This window comes from Patella vulgata, chromosome 8 (assembly GCF_932274485.2).
Source record: "Patella vulgata chromosome 8, xgPatVulg1.2, whole genome shotgun sequence".
Classification (NCBI taxonomy): domain Eukaryota; kingdom Metazoa; phylum Mollusca; class Gastropoda; family Patellidae; genus Patella; species Patella vulgata.
The window spans coordinates 22,466,745-22,482,655 of NC_065886.2; the positions used below are offsets into that span (position 1 = coordinate 22,466,745).

The 15,911-nt window shown below is 34.4% G+C and overlaps 1 protein-coding gene across 6 annotated transcripts; it reads right to left on the bottom strand.

Moving 5' to 3' along the window:
• Positions 1 to 2,768: 2,768 nt before the first annotated feature.
• On the bottom strand, positions 2,769 to 13,597 carry LOC126829726 (uncharacterized). Of its 6 annotated transcripts, XM_050559836.2 has the most exons (5): positions 13,261 to 13,597; positions 10,796 to 10,851; positions 7,164 to 7,306; positions 6,285 to 6,398; positions 2,769 to 4,738 (listed from the first exon to the last, which is right to left on the bottom strand). In XM_050559836.2, exons 3-5 carry the CDS (start codon positions 7,301 to 7,303, stop codon positions 3,013 to 3,015), a joined length of 1,980 nt encoding a protein of 659 aa, XP_050415793.1. In that variant the 5' UTR covers positions 7,304 to 7,306; positions 10,796 to 10,851; positions 13,261 to 13,597; the 3' UTR covers positions 2,769 to 3,012. The 6 variants fall into 6 exon arrangements, 4 of the variants coding, with proteins under 4 accessions (XP_050415793.1, XP_050415792.1, XP_055959059.1 ...); XM_050559835.2 differs by lacking the exon at positions 10,796 to 10,851; XM_056103084.1 differs by lacking the exons at positions 10,796 to 10,851; positions 13,261 to 13,597 and adding an exon at positions 11,171 to 11,250.
• Between the last annotated feature and the right edge of the window lie 2,314 nt (positions 13,598 to 15,911).

Below are 15,911 nucleotides of genomic sequence, written 5' to 3' on the forward strand. Positions count from 1 at the left end.
GACCGTAACGGATTAAAAGCGGGCATTTTCGACGACTTCGTGTGAATATAGCTCCTAGGGATTAAAATGGATTAAAATCGTAACAATGGCGTTATAGATTGTTATGATAAGAATTTACACTTTCATAATCCCCAATGTAACTAATTAACCAACATTTTAGCATCATTTTTGGCATAAGAAATGAAAACATAACTACACTATAACAAAAATTAATTTAATTTCGCCAAATAAGACCTGTCTAAATACTTGACTAAAGTCAATTCCTCTTCCTCGTATCTTCCTTTTAATTCCTGGGGCTGGCTTTGGAATTGAGCATATTTATATCTCTTCCTTGGTGGTTAATATTTTGTTCTTGTTTTAAAAATGTGATCATTTCAAAAACATTCGGATGGGCTTTTCCAACTAGCTTCTTGATTCTTGCATGCCATCCTTCCAGAGTGTTGTTGGTTCAGAGTGAAATAAATTCATAAAATCTTTAACACCGTTAATTGGATCCCAATAGCAACATGCCTCTCTTCACACGAAAGCCGACAAGTGGATATCCGCGCCTTCGTGGGAAGGATTAATTTTGGTCACGCTCTGTAACTGCGCCTTCGTGGGAATACACCGATACATATTATGCTTTCAAGATGTTACATCCACCCATATTTCCATGTGCACGTATTATGCCATCACCTCTGTCGGTACGTGTGTCTACGGGTCACAACTTGTTATCCGACTTTGATGAAACTTAAACTATATGTTGATATCTCAAAGATCTCGGATGATTTCGATTTTTACACTTATCTCACGATAAGATTTTGGATTATAGCTCCTAATCGTACGAAAGTCGCACACATAGCTTGTGGGTCCTCAAGAGATCACAATTTTTATTCAATTCTTTTAAAACTTAAAATGTATGTGTACATGATAAAGATATGGAATAGACTTTTTTTCAAAATTGTCGAGAGCGATTTACTTTTGTACCTATGTTTGAAAGAAAAAATGTCGTGTTTTTGGGGTTATATAAAAAGGCACAATTTAACGTGTCCTCAAGGGGCCACCATTATAGTATACAGCGCCACCTGTTACCATAATGAGAGTTAGATTTATGACTTATCACAACGGGTTAAAAGGGAGTCATAATTGCAACGCTCATTATGTTAAAAGGTGGCGCTGTTTACTATAATGGTGGCCCATTGAGGACATGTGGAATTGTGCCTTTTTCATAATCCGTCACACATGACGACATTTTTCTGTCAAAACTAATAAAATATTTTACGTACAAAAGCAAATTATTCTAGATATGTTTCAGATGAATAAATAGGATACGTTGTCGTGCATTTGCCGTAATAAGGTCATATCGATTGATTTAGCCTCTTTTTTTGCAATATTCGTTCTCGATATTAGGACATTTTTTTCTCTAAAGATATATAAAATATTTTACGTACAACACTAAATTATTCTGATAATATTTGAGTAATATAGAAATACATCAGTTGAACAGAGGTTTTTTTGTTTTGTGTTTGTATTGGTTTATAAACATTATCTTATTTTCTATGAGATTGGATCGAGAAACCGGAAATGATGATAATTCAGATATTAAATTATAGCAAAGCCGACCCGCCCCTCCCCCACCGCACACACACATACGCTGTGAATTCCTTAAGCAAGCTGCGTCCACATTGTGAAAATCGATAGCACCCCCCCCCCCCCACCATTGTCCCAAATCCAAATGCTTCACATCGAAGATGAAAAATATTTTTAAAAAACATCAGCCTCCATAGAGTTTACAGGGATTTCCCGCAAAGGGAGGTTGCAGAACGCTGAATATCGATAGAAAACTGAAATAATATCAAAAATACTTTACTTGTGTGCGTAAAATATTTCATACCTTATATTGTTATTCAAAGGCTGTATTTTTCATATCCTTCGCTATTACTATGTGAGAACTTAACTGCACACTTAACTTACGGAATACCGGAAAACGCCAAAAATCACGAATTCCTAAATGCGACGGCAAATTATGTCCTCTACCACTACTCAAATATTAGTTGTCACTGCTGAGAAATGTTTGTCGAAATATTATATGTGAACATGATGAATGATCGGAACAAAATATATCCTTGACCATATCGGTGGTAGTAACCATATACAATATTATTATTACGATATATACAAAGCTGATGATGAAAAAAAATGAGGTCAGATACGCTCGGTAACATTGTCTTTGTTTCAATCTCAAATCCCATACTTTTAATATCGTCCTTGCAACATGGTGTACTCCGGTTAAAAAAAGTCATTATGATCTCACTTAACCTCTCAGAGGCCACTTAAAGTTAAGTGGATATTTCTCACCTAAACTGACACTTGAATACCACTAATAACTAAACATTTAAAATTAAGGCAACCTAACTTTAAGGGAAAAAATGATACTTAACATTGCCACTTGAATACCACTAACCCTTAACTTACAGGAAGTTACGTATATTTAAGTGAAATGTACTAATTTAGACATAAAGAGGAATTATGGGAGATTAGATAAAGAGTTTGCTATAATAGATAAAATAATAGATAACGCAAATAGAATATGCTGAAAATTTCAGCCAAATCTCTCCACTCTAAACCGAGATATTAGCTTTTGAATTTTAGGCTACCCCGGATCATCATTACTAAAGTCGGTACGATAAAAAACAAAGTCTTGATTATCCATTTTTACGTATAATTATTTTTCAAAAAATGTATTTCAATCTGCTAAATATCGCTGTCTAGCGATGGCATCGAGAGTTGGTTATGATCTGGATAAGTTAATTAATGTCTAATTAATAATTTAGATAAAATTTGAGGCCTAAACAAATACTTACAATAGGCGGATTTAGCTCTTGCATAATGCATGAGTACGGACCCAGTTCTCCAGTCCCATTCAATTATGAATAAAATACTTTTTTAAATAAAAAATCAATTATAATGTTTAGACGTACCCTAATCATGCATTAAGAATAAAACATTATAACGTGATCAAAGACTTTATTATTAGAATTTTTCCCAGCATGATAAATATTTTTCACAGTAAAATTTAGAACACACAGCATTATTTTCACATGACGCCAGCTTTAACGGATGAAAGAAGACATCTGATTGTTTATATCTGTCTCTGTAATATTGTCTGTCAGTAAACCAGAGATAAACTCCAGGAAGTCTGTAGATGTCCTTATTTAGAACCAATCCGTTAATTACAGTGGGTATCGCGATCTCAAAATAAACAATCCACTTGTCAAAGAATTCCATGAAGTAGTTGTAGTCGTCTGCTAATTTGGCTGGGATAAAATGAATATCGGAAGCCTGATAAAATGCACGTTCAGGACCACCGCTATTTACGGCTAATGTATCCAAGAACGTTTTGATTTTAGGAGTAATTTCTTGCTGCTTTTGAAGCTCATTGAAGGTAAATTTAAGTTTTCTGACACCACGATAGTTAGATTTCCATGGCCACCAGTCGGGATCCGTCCAAACGTCCTTAACTTTATCTTGGCTGAGTTTCCCAATCAGCATGTCTTTCTGGAACCAAGGTTTGTCTAACGGGAGTGGAGATAAATTCCAAATATTAAACATAACGTCGTCACCCAAGTGAAGGTAACCATCCACATCGTAGTTTAGAGTTCTGGCGTTCTGGATACACTGATTTCCGGATTGACCGTTACCGAAGTTAACATCGAGAAAGGAGATCTCTTTGTTTTTAAGAGTTTTGTAAGTCTGTGAGAAATCAGTCAGATTGTGAGCACAGTATAATATTTGATGGAAATGAGGGCGATATAAAGTTTCTAGGTGGTCAATAACACGGTAAAATCCTTTCTTATTGAAAACAATTATTAGTAAAATATTACTAAAAACACGCGGGTGGTTTCCTTCTGGCACGGCGTTACATATTGATTTGGTCTTAGAACACAACCCACCAAAGACCTCTGTTAATTTAGCCTTCTTGACATTTCCCCTGGAAGGCCAGAATAACATATTGTGTAAAAAATTAATTTTTATGTTCTGTGTTTTTCTCTCGGGTCCGGAATATCCACTGGATAATAATTCTTGTATCCATCTTGTAACCATGGAAACGTCATCGTCAGTAAATACGGCTTTGTCTTTTAAAAAATCACTCAAATCCATCATGCACGTGAAAAACGTTGCACTTTGGTCACACTTCCAGTTGTGTAGCACGTCCCTAATTTCTCCCAATGCATGTCCGTGTTCACCTTCACTGGTCCCCAGAATTTCCGTGGAAGGAGGAGCATGAAACACTATATAGTCTTCGAGTTCCCTCACTAACCTCCCCGTCCACATGGACCAGACAGCCGAGTTTATTTGAAGAGGAATCAAAGCCCAGAATGCTTTATATGAATACAAGGTGTTATGTTGAGTAAAAGGGTAAAGTGAGGAGATACGGACCGCCACGGGGGGAGCACGACAGTCCATAAAATTCAACTGTTCAGAGTCGGCATGGAAAACCGTTTGAATGGATGGCGTTTCATATTTTCCCATAATGTAACTGCGTTTAAAATCAGCAGGATAGTTGAAATCTCTGGCTATGAAATGAAAACCCACATCATTTTTATTTGGTCCTGTATAAACTAAACTGTTTGACTGTTGTCCGAGATTGAATTTCATCAAGGTTTGACGTAGATGTTGATTTGATGAGGGGAGATAAATCCACGAAGCACCTTGTTCAATGGACATTTTAATACCGTCAACCATGGATCGCACAGACCTGTAGAAATAAAAAAAAAGTCTTCAATATCTTAATATAAAATGGAGATGCGGGCAGATGTGGGCGATCATATTAAACTACTGTGGTGCATTCAGGGGCGGGATTGGGTCAGCTTCAGATCGTGTCCAGTCCGCTTTGGTCGTCAAAACGAAATGATACCCAAATCTATAGCATCTGTATCACTATTAAATGACCAGCGCTCCATACAACACAATGCAATACAGTACACAAATACAATACAATACAATATACATTTCAGTACCAACACAATACAATAATATATACAATATACCACACACTACAATACAAAATACAATATACAGTACAAATGTAGAGGCCATACGCCATGCAGTGTGCTGTGATATAAATTTTGCCTATTAATAACGGTGTTTTCATTCGCCTACTCTACACGGAATTCAAACAATCGCGGTCTTCTTTACAAGCATACCAACAAGTACAACGTTTTGCCGCCCATCGAATAATTTTGCCTTGTCAGACCCCGTCGAACTAACCCGCTAAGTGGCGGGGGAGGGGAGCGAGGCTGGAAAATTCAAGCAACTTCTCGATTAACACCGAAATCGAGCACAGTGCCATTCACTGACAAGACAAGACATCAAGACGCGTTATTTTTTTTTTTTCAATTTCTGATTATTACAGACATGTTTCTCTTCATCGTCTGGGGCACGTTGCGTATACGTTTTGATCAAAAGTTATAACGTTGAATGAATAGTACTCTACATATTTGTCGCCCAAAGATAACGATTTGTCACCGAACTCGGTTAGTTTTAAACAAATATTTAGACATAAAGTTACAGATCATGTTACATAATGTACTCGGCCTACATTTTCACAAGTATTGGCCTATAACATAGACAATATAAAGGATACGAGTCAGGTCGGGTAATTGTGATTTGAAGAGAGAGAGATCCCTTGGACTGGCAATATAGGTCATTCTCTTGGGGTGCCAACTCCAAACCGCACCACCTGACTCAGCGACAGACCTTGTGATCTAACGCGCACCGAATTGGACAGTGTTTACTTCAAAATAAGGCAGATCACAAGCTAGAAATCCTGGTCTATAAATTACTCCAGGCAGGGTAAGCGTACTCTTCCGGACACCTGTTACCACTGTTTGTCGTGTATTTTGTACACGAGGAGCAGTCCATTTGCTGATTACACTATTTAGCTCGAATACATTATTTTGCCAGTAACGTTTTTTAGGACTTCGAATTCTGTCTTATGGTTTGGATTGTTCGTACTTGGTTTTATTTTATCCATTATATAAAAGTTTAATTAAAACATATAGGCTTCTTCTATTTAACCATTATATGAACGTAATATAATAAATATATTGTATATAACTCATCGCGTTATATGAACATAATAAAGATATCGTAATGATAATCTTGATAATAACTCGCAGCGTTATATAAACATAACAAAGATATAACGTAATAATAATCTTGTATGCATGTATAATAACTTACCGTTTATATGAACATAACAAAGATATAATGTAATAATAATCTTGTATATAATAGCTTACCGTGTTATATGAACGTAATAAACATCTTGTATATTTTGTATATCATGTATTGAATTATCAGATATAATTTCGTTGTTTAAAATATATAAACTACCGGCCTGTTTTCTATATCGCCTGAAATTACACAAAAAAAAAAAACAACTTTACAGTGGATGATGCCCCCTGTGTACAAATAGAATAATACCTGATGATGTTGCTGGCCCACTTAAGTCATGAAATATGAGCTTGGTGCCGATTAGAATTAAAGTCTCGATGCGTCATTTAGTTGAATTCCTTGAAACCTGCAATATTGTGATAGATGGATGTCAAATAGGAACATCAGCCCGAAAATGGTTCAGTTCCATTCAGTATGTACAAATAATTAAATGTGGCATTGAAATTTCATTGATCCTCGCCACGTAATAGGCCCAACGCCATTTTGTGGTTCACGAAAATCTACTGATAGGTCTGATTTAAATCCGATTGAACCCAAGCCGGTATTTTAATTTTATTTGCTTAATTAAAAGTGAAATAATCAATCAGGGTACATATTAGGGTGGATTAAGCCTTGAGAAATGTGATACTTTAGAGAAATATGTCAATGGAGTATCCTTACTTTCAATAAAATAATGCTGACCCATATAGCAGCGACGAACGATGATAGAAAGAACTGCATAATGTTTTGGCACGAATATCGTACCTTAGTGGTGGGGGGGGGGGGGGGGGTTACAAACAAAAGTACAAACAATACTGTTAGTTATCCGAGGAATATTACCAGAAAGAGTAAGCAAAAATAATAGAACCCATTCAAAATTAAAAGGGAAAACTCATTGCTGGGGACTAAAATAACATTTAGAGACAGAGGGAGAAAATTTACAGCAGTGAATATTTAATTCGTACCTGTGTAAAGGGTTATGTGGAGTTTCTGGCGGTGCCTGGTTGTTGAGTGATGATCTGTAATTGATTGTGATGTAAATCAACATGAAACATGTTACAATAAATATGACATACAGGTGATTGTTTCTTCTGAATAAACCCATTATCTGCAATAATAAATAGATATAGATCATCAAATATAAACAGTGGAATATAAACCGTGGAATATTAACCATGGGATATAGATCATGAAATATAAACCGTAGAATGTAGATCATGTAATGAAAGTTATGTACTATAGATCATGATTGTATCGTCTGAATAAACCCATTATCTATAATAATAAATAGATATGATATAAACCGTGGAATATAACTCATCAAATATAAACAGTAGAATATTAACCATGGAATATAGAACATAAAATATAAACCGTGGAATGTAGTAAAGGTTATGTACTCTAGATCATGAAATATGGACCATGGAAATAATGAAATATGTAATGGCCTCATGTTTTCTATCATCCCGGGTTCTTTCGTCTTCCGATTATTTCTCGAGACACTTAAAAATACCGGGTCTGTATTACTTCGGTTAATGGACAGTGTCAAGAACTTATGTTTTAATAGAAATACAAAACAGAAGATTTTATGGAATCGTACTAAGCTCGTATCACCAAGCATTGTCAAATTGTTTAACATGTACGCTTTAAATCATACGCTGGACTGCTTGTGTATTACAACTAATATAAAACATTTTCGTCTATTTTAAGGTTCCAAAGAATAGAGCTAAACCTAAGCATAATAGTGATTACTGATTACATGTTGTGGAAATAAAAAAAGTACAAAATTAAAATTTATTCTACAAAATCAAAAATTAAAAATAGAAATTATTTTTCAATATTAAAAATAGATTTATTTTTTAAAATTAAAAATAGATTTATTTTTCAAAATTAAAAATAGATTTATTTTTCAAAATTAAAAATAGGTTTATTTTTCAAAATTAAAAATAGATTTATTTTTCAAAATTAAAAATAGATTTATTTTTCAAAATTAAAAATAGATTTATTTTTCAAAATTAAACATAGAGATTATTTTTCAAAATTAAAAATAGAAATTAGTTTTCAAAATTAAAAATAGAAATTAGTTTTCAAAATTAAAAATAGAAATTATTTTTCAAAATTAAAAATAGACATTATTTTTCAAAATTAAAAATAGAAATTATTTTTCAAAATTAAAAATAGAAATTATTTTTTAAAATTAAAAATAAAATTATTTTTCAAAATTAAAAATAAAAAATAGGAAATAATAATAATAAACAAATAGTTTGTATTTTATGGAAGACCAAATGCGACAATATTCATGATTCTTGTTTCTACATTCCAGTTTGAACATTTTAGACACTAACGCAATCCATTCTATACTAATGATTCTTGTTTCTACATTCTTATGTCAACATTTCATGCACAAAATCAACATTTTAAACAAAAAATTGACTTTATGTTTCATTTTCGGCATTTTATCGGTAACTTTTATATATCATTAAATATTAAGATTAAAAAATAATTTCTTAATTTTACACGACAAAGAAATCAATTGATTGGTTTCTGAAAGTATCTAAAAAATAATCTGGAATTTGAACTCTTATGAAAATATTTTCTACGTTTCAAAAAGTCTTGAAGTTAAAATCTTGAAATGAAAATGTCCAGAAAAATATAATGAATTATCAACATTATTACACCAGAGGGCGTTAGCGTTTGTGTACAACTTTGATACAGACTATAGATTAGAAATCAAAAGTAGACTTTTCCACGAGTGGAAGTGGGCCCATATTGTGTTTACAGTAATTAGTTGCATGAAACAGAAATTAAGCTCGAGATATAATAACAATACAAATAACTTCTATAATTTAAACGGCTAGAAAAATTAGGACAAAGACCTTTCTTACATATTCGCTGTTATTTGTTTACTTTTTCATATGTTTACAAATAAGACCTACACGTGTTTCGAATATGGCAAAAATGGATGATAATGCTGTGTTTTAAATGGAATCTATTCACTGTTATTTGTTTACTTTTTCATTATAACTATAACTATAGGATAGTGTTTGCAAATTAGGCCTAAGCGTGTTTCGAATGTGGTAAAAATGAATGATAAATCTATAGTTTGTATCAAAGTTGTACACATACGCTAACGCCCTCTGGTGTAATAATGTTGATAATTCATTATATTTTTCTGGACATTTCCATTTCAAGATTTTAACTTCAAGACTTTTTGAAACGTAGAAAATATTTTCATAAGAGTTCAAATTCCAGATTTTTTTTAGATACTTTCAGAAACCAATGAATTGATTTCTTTGTCGTGTAAAATTAAGAAATTATTTTTTAATCTTAATATTTAATGATATATAAAAGTTACCGATAAAACACCGAAAATGAAACATAAAGTCAATTTTTTGTTTAAAATGTTGATTTTGTGCATGAAATGTTGACATACGAATGTAGAAACAAGAATCATTAGTTTAGAATGTTGCGTTCGTGTCTAAAATGTTCAAACTGGAATGTAGAAACAAGAATCATGAATATTGTCCCATTTGGTCTTCCATAGTATTTGAGCTTAGGTATTTGCATTTCAATATCCCCTACTTTTTTTTGAAGAGTATATATTTCAAAGAAATGGGCGTGTTTTGTAATGTTATAAATAACTTCATAATAACCTTATTCTTTTTACAATAAATATATGGGTGCTATTTATTATATATATTTTGTGTCGCATATAATGCTGAAATTGACAATCTAAGATTACAATGTTTCATGTAACATTCGGTAACACTTTGTATCCGTGGAACGTCGGGAGACTATGCAATTGAACGGGGATTAACGTTCTATTTAAAATATGGGCTCATACGGGTGGAGACATATTTTGTGTCACTCAATTTCTTTTCAATGTCTTTTTGTTAGTTTATTTTACCGGTCAAGTTTATATGATTGGGTTATTTAGTGTATTTATATACTGTAAAAAAAATGGGTGTGTTTTGTAATGTTTTAATAAACTTCATAGTAACCCTATCCTTTTTACAATAAATATATAGGTGCTATTTATTATATATTTTGTGTCGCATATAATGCTGAAATTGACAATCTAAGATTATGTTTATGAAACATTCGTTAACACTTTTTATCCGTGGAACGTCGGGCGACTATGAAATTGAACGGGGATTAACGTTCTATTTTCATGGATCCAGGATATAGTGTGCTATATGAATAAAATCCTGGATAAAGACCAGAGAACCATCGTCGAACCATTGCAGTAATTGTTATTCCATAAGCTTTTAGTGTGATTTAATGCCCACGGAACTCAAACCTTCGTTTAACTGAGTTCCTGCAAATTCCAATCGGGTGCATCGAACAACCCTTTCTGGACAATGTCCTGCTTTTTGCAATGACTTGACTAATGAAGAAGGGTATCATACAGTGCGCTATGAGATAAGTTTAGCCCGGGCAGCGGCACTACGACTCTGACAAGGGGAACCACGCCAGAAAATCCCGATGCACTTTCTCGACCAACACCCGAATGGAACAGGGGACCCCAGGTTACCAAGCCAACGTCTTACTCACTGAGCCGCCGCGGCACCCTGAGTTGCTAAACAAAACTACTAACCTTGTCGTTATGGCTGTATAAATCGCGCGATCGAATCCTATGTCTCTCCCCTATCACTAAATAGAAAACATATACATCTACCAGTCGTAATATCCAAGCATCAAGTTTTACAATTTATATCTCAATTAAATAGTAAATTCCAATAATTCAATAGGTATGTCGATATCCTAGATTCTACATCAATATTCGGGACGCAGTAGTTAAGTATTCATTGAAGGGACAGCTAGCTCGAAGAGTGCATGGGCGACAAGGTTGCGTTTTCAGCATGGCTTAGCTCAAATAAAGAAACTATTTATAACGTCCTGTAGTTAATGAACCGTAGGCAAAGTCCCTGGATCATTTTCTTTTTTTTTATAAAAGAAGGATTTTAATTACCAAAGTCAAAGTAAGATGACAGCTAGATTTGTCTGGAAAATACCCGTAACGCATGAGAAGTAATAAAGACAAAATAATTCTTCACTGATGAAAACTTAAGGGCAAGCTAAAGTGACACCATTTTGTTGCAAACTAGTCTCGACACCAACTTAAGGCTGAACATCATACGTCATTCTGCACACAGAAAACTATCTATTTTGAGAATTGATCTCTGTCCTGAATGTCCACCATATATAAAAAAATTATATACTCTTTTGTAACGCGGTTCTACTCCGTTTCACATCTGTCATGCACACGACGATTAATTAAACACTTTCAATTTAATTAAATGGAAGCGGAATAAATACTTCTCAAACTTCTCGAAGTATACTTAAGTTTTTCGACTAAGATCGTCGATTTAGGACTCAAAATGTCAGACCTTATCATACAACGCGCACGCCAACCCTCCCTAACCATATAAATCTTGGGGCTTTTGTGCTCTCATGCAGGGGCGTAGCCGTGGAATATATGTTGGAGGGGGTCCGCAAATGAAATTACATGTATATAAAATGTTGAAAATCTGTGACGCCGGAGGCACGAGGCAGTGCAGCAGCCGATGTAGCGCGATAGGGAGGGTGTGGGAGGGTCGCCTTCCCACTGCGGGGGGGGGGGGGGGGCACCCCCATAATTTTATTTTTAAAGTTTCAGTCTTCTGTAAACACTGTTTTGGCATATTTTACGGGGTTAAACTAAAACATCACACCAGTACAATGTTTATCATGTTTAAAGTAGCTAAGTCCGTAACTCAATATCATCCAAAATCGTCGACATTGAAAACACGAATTTTTTTGCAATTTAAATCAGCATTAGTGTTGTGATCTTACCTGGAAAAGATGGGCTTCTGATATCCAATATTTAAGACAAAATAAACATTTTACCATTGGTACACGAATCGTGTACCATAATGCGTTTCAGCGCCATTTGTAACAAGGTGCCTAAAGAATGAGGCTAGACATATTCCACAAGTCATGTCAAACGGTAATATCATATTCTTATTTGGAGAGCATGCGCAATAAATAATATCGATGTTGACTGGAATAACCAGACGCTAGAAACTGACTTGCGGTTGAGACTTCTGGCGTATTTCGCCGAACATAACTGATGACAATTCACAGTAAAACGGACACGATTGAATGTAAAACAGTTTATATACATTCATATTACATTATTATATGCGTTGCCACCCACTTGTGTCAATTTCTAGGTTTTAAATATTAGCGATTTAGCTCCTTTAAGTCAGGGGGTGCCGTATTCATATTTTGTTCATGACTTTTACATATTGAATGTTACGCTTGAGTTATGAACAACACGACAAAGAGAGTTTAGTAGGGAAATTTTTATGAAGAGGATCCAAATGAAACAAAACTTGATCACATAACTTTAGTTTATGAGGAAGCATATTTGACAATCACCTTGTTAACTACAATACTATATACATATACACATTGACATTTACAAGAAAGTTGTATAGATAATTAAAATATTTAGTACATTTTATGTATTATAAATGGATTTCAAAAAGTAAACATAAGTGTTTGTGTTTTAATTTGTACATTGTTTTATACAGATAGAATCTTAACTAATCCTAATAATTGTTGTTAATAAATAGGAGTTAGGGCCTACTATGTAAATTGTTTTGGGGGGTCCAAGTATATTCAGACCCCCCCCCCCCCCCGAAAAACAATGGGGGGGGGGAGGTCGAACCCCCCCCCCCACCCATGTGTGACGCCCATGTGCTCCCATGTGCTCCCATGTGATCTTGTTTCTCATGCAGACTATTATTATGACCTGGTCTAAACCAGTGATATCAAAAATAAACATGACAAGACTTTTAAAGATATAAACAAAATTTTTAAAAAATGGCATCTTGCTCTGTCGGCAGTAGAAAGTGAAATTTTTCCTGATACCGACGACATGAGACTGCGATGGCAAAGTGAATTTAAATAGACGTGAATAAAAACTGTCCCATATTAACCTACATGAACCGTATTAACCGGGAAGTTTAATGGTGATACTGTTCCCTTCCGGTTGACAAACAAAACTATATTTACCTTATCGTTATGGCTGCATACAACGAATCAAACGTTACAATTTATATCTCCATTCAATAGTACGATCAGATAATTCAACAGGTATGTTGATATCCTAGATTCTACGTCGACATTCGGGATGCTGATTGAAGGGACGTCTTCCGTCTGTCTCTCCTCAAGGATTTCTTTCTTGTCTTGATTTCAGAAGTATACTCTTAACAATCCAATCTATTGATTAACGTATTTCACACGATATCTCAACCTCCGTACGTTTTAGTAGAATAGTTGCTGGTGATCTAACGTCTGCTTCGACAATTTAGATATCGCAGACCAGATTACCTGTCGTTATTATCAACTAGCTCACTGTTAACTGGAGGGTGACCTGTTATTGTTCGACTTATTCAATTCACATCATTGTCATACCTGTAATTGGTGGGTTAAAGGCAAACTGCGGTCTAATAGATTATTGATACTCGTAAATTTTACCTGTTTAATCTGAGATAATCCAATTATCACCATTAATTAGGCAATACCGTCAAGCCGTATCCAAGCTGTTGATAATTAGTTAATTAATCTGAAGCAGTTTCATTTGCGTGGATTATAATTAACTCGGTTGTTCTCTCCCTCAGACGTTTAAAGTAGCTAAGTCTCTAACTCAATATCATCCAAAATATTCGACATTGAAACACGGATTAAATGTCAATTTAAATCAGCATTGGTGTCGTGGTCTTACCGGAAAAAGATAGGCTTCTAATATCTAATATTTGAAACAAAATAAACATTTTACCATTGGTACACGAATCGTGTACCATAATGCGTTTCAGCGCCATTTGTAACAAGGGGCGCGAGGAACGGGCTAGACATATTCCACAAGTCATGTCAAACGTTGACGTCATATTCTTATCTGGAGAGCATGCGCAATAAATACTATCCGCGTAGACTGGAATAACCAGACGCTAGGGATTGCCATAAGATTGAGACTTCTGGCGTATTTCGCCGAACATATCTGATTAGAAATTACAGTAAAACCAGAAACGATTGAATTTAAATCAGTTTATATACATTCATATTACATTATTATCTGCCTTGCGACCCGTTTGAGTCAATTTCTAGGTCCATATATTAGCGATTTAGTTGCTTTAAAATAACTATAACATCGTTTTATAAAAGTTATAATAACCAGCACATATCTACTTTTTTTTAAGACGTGCGAGGTATCAGATACAATATAAACATATAATAAAATACAATAAATAAATATAATATACAAATATATATAATTGTTGTGTCAAATTGTTATTGAGAAATACCTAAAATGTACATTTCGTTTGTGGTCGGTAAGTGAAAGATATAAACAAAAAAATGAATTTAATAATGTGTGACTATATTATAAAGCTTATTGTAAAACGCCGTTCTACCATATAAATGCACTGCTGTTTTTATTAGAGGTAACCAGTGTATGTTAATACAAGGCCAATTCCCTACACATGAATATAAACATTTCATATGGGCGGCTTATCTGGCGGTTCCTTTACACTCGCAAATAGATACACCGTCAAAAGTGAAGATGAATGTTTTTGATTTGTGTCTTAATAATGAGTATTTGCTCCACCAATCCTCAGGCACTCAGCAATTCGTCGTGGCATGCTCTTAATGAACCGTCCAGTCACGATTTGGGGCAATCTGACCCACTCCTCTTGCAGTGCGACGGCTAATTCTTGCAGTGTTGTCCGTTGACGTCGACGAACACATCCCCCGATCAAATTAAACGTAACACACTAAAGCAAAGATACGTTAAACAGTAAATCGTATGCAAGAACCGATAGGAAAGCAAGCATGGATAGATAAACCAGCACGCGGCAGTTTTCATCAACCCTTCTTTAAGGTGTCAAATTTGACAATGAGCCCACGTGTATGGCGCTATTGCGTGTCGCATGTGCCGCTCAGTGGCTCTGTTGGGGCGATAAGTTCTTCATCTGTGAACATACTCTCAAAGCATGTCTAGTGTCCATGACTATTTATCATATTACAACCTGCATAGGTATTTGCATTTTAATATCCCCTACTTTTTTTGAAGAGTATATCGTGCCTGAGATTTGTTACAAATCGCCTCGAGCATGTTCCACACATCTCAACATTTATCAGCTTTTTGTTTAATCTATAAAAGCCTACATTCCTACACAATGTTTTGTTTAGTCAAGTGAAACAAGAAAATGTATAGGCTAAATGGAACTATAGAACACATACACCTTAATGTCGACAAATACGTAAAACTATGCAAATAAGATATTCCTATGGTATGATTCAACCGAAAGGTCCTATATATATATGCATGATATATCTACATTCAAGTTAAACGAACCGCATCTATTCATTTTAAATCTTGCGTCGAGCTGAATAAATTATGCGTTTTATAACATCTACAGGTGGTTAACAGTTTATAACTAAAAACTATGATTGGATCTTTATTGCCAACATTTCAATGTAGCTAGAAGTTTTTACACCTTGTCTTTTGCATCTAGATGTTTAAATGCGTTAACAATATATTTATTTATGAGCAACTATGTCATTTCGTGATTAATATACCACATATTACAAGTCATACCCAACGGAAAGAAATGACGATTAATGAAAATTCCACCATTTTGGATTTCATTTTGCCGGCCATTTTG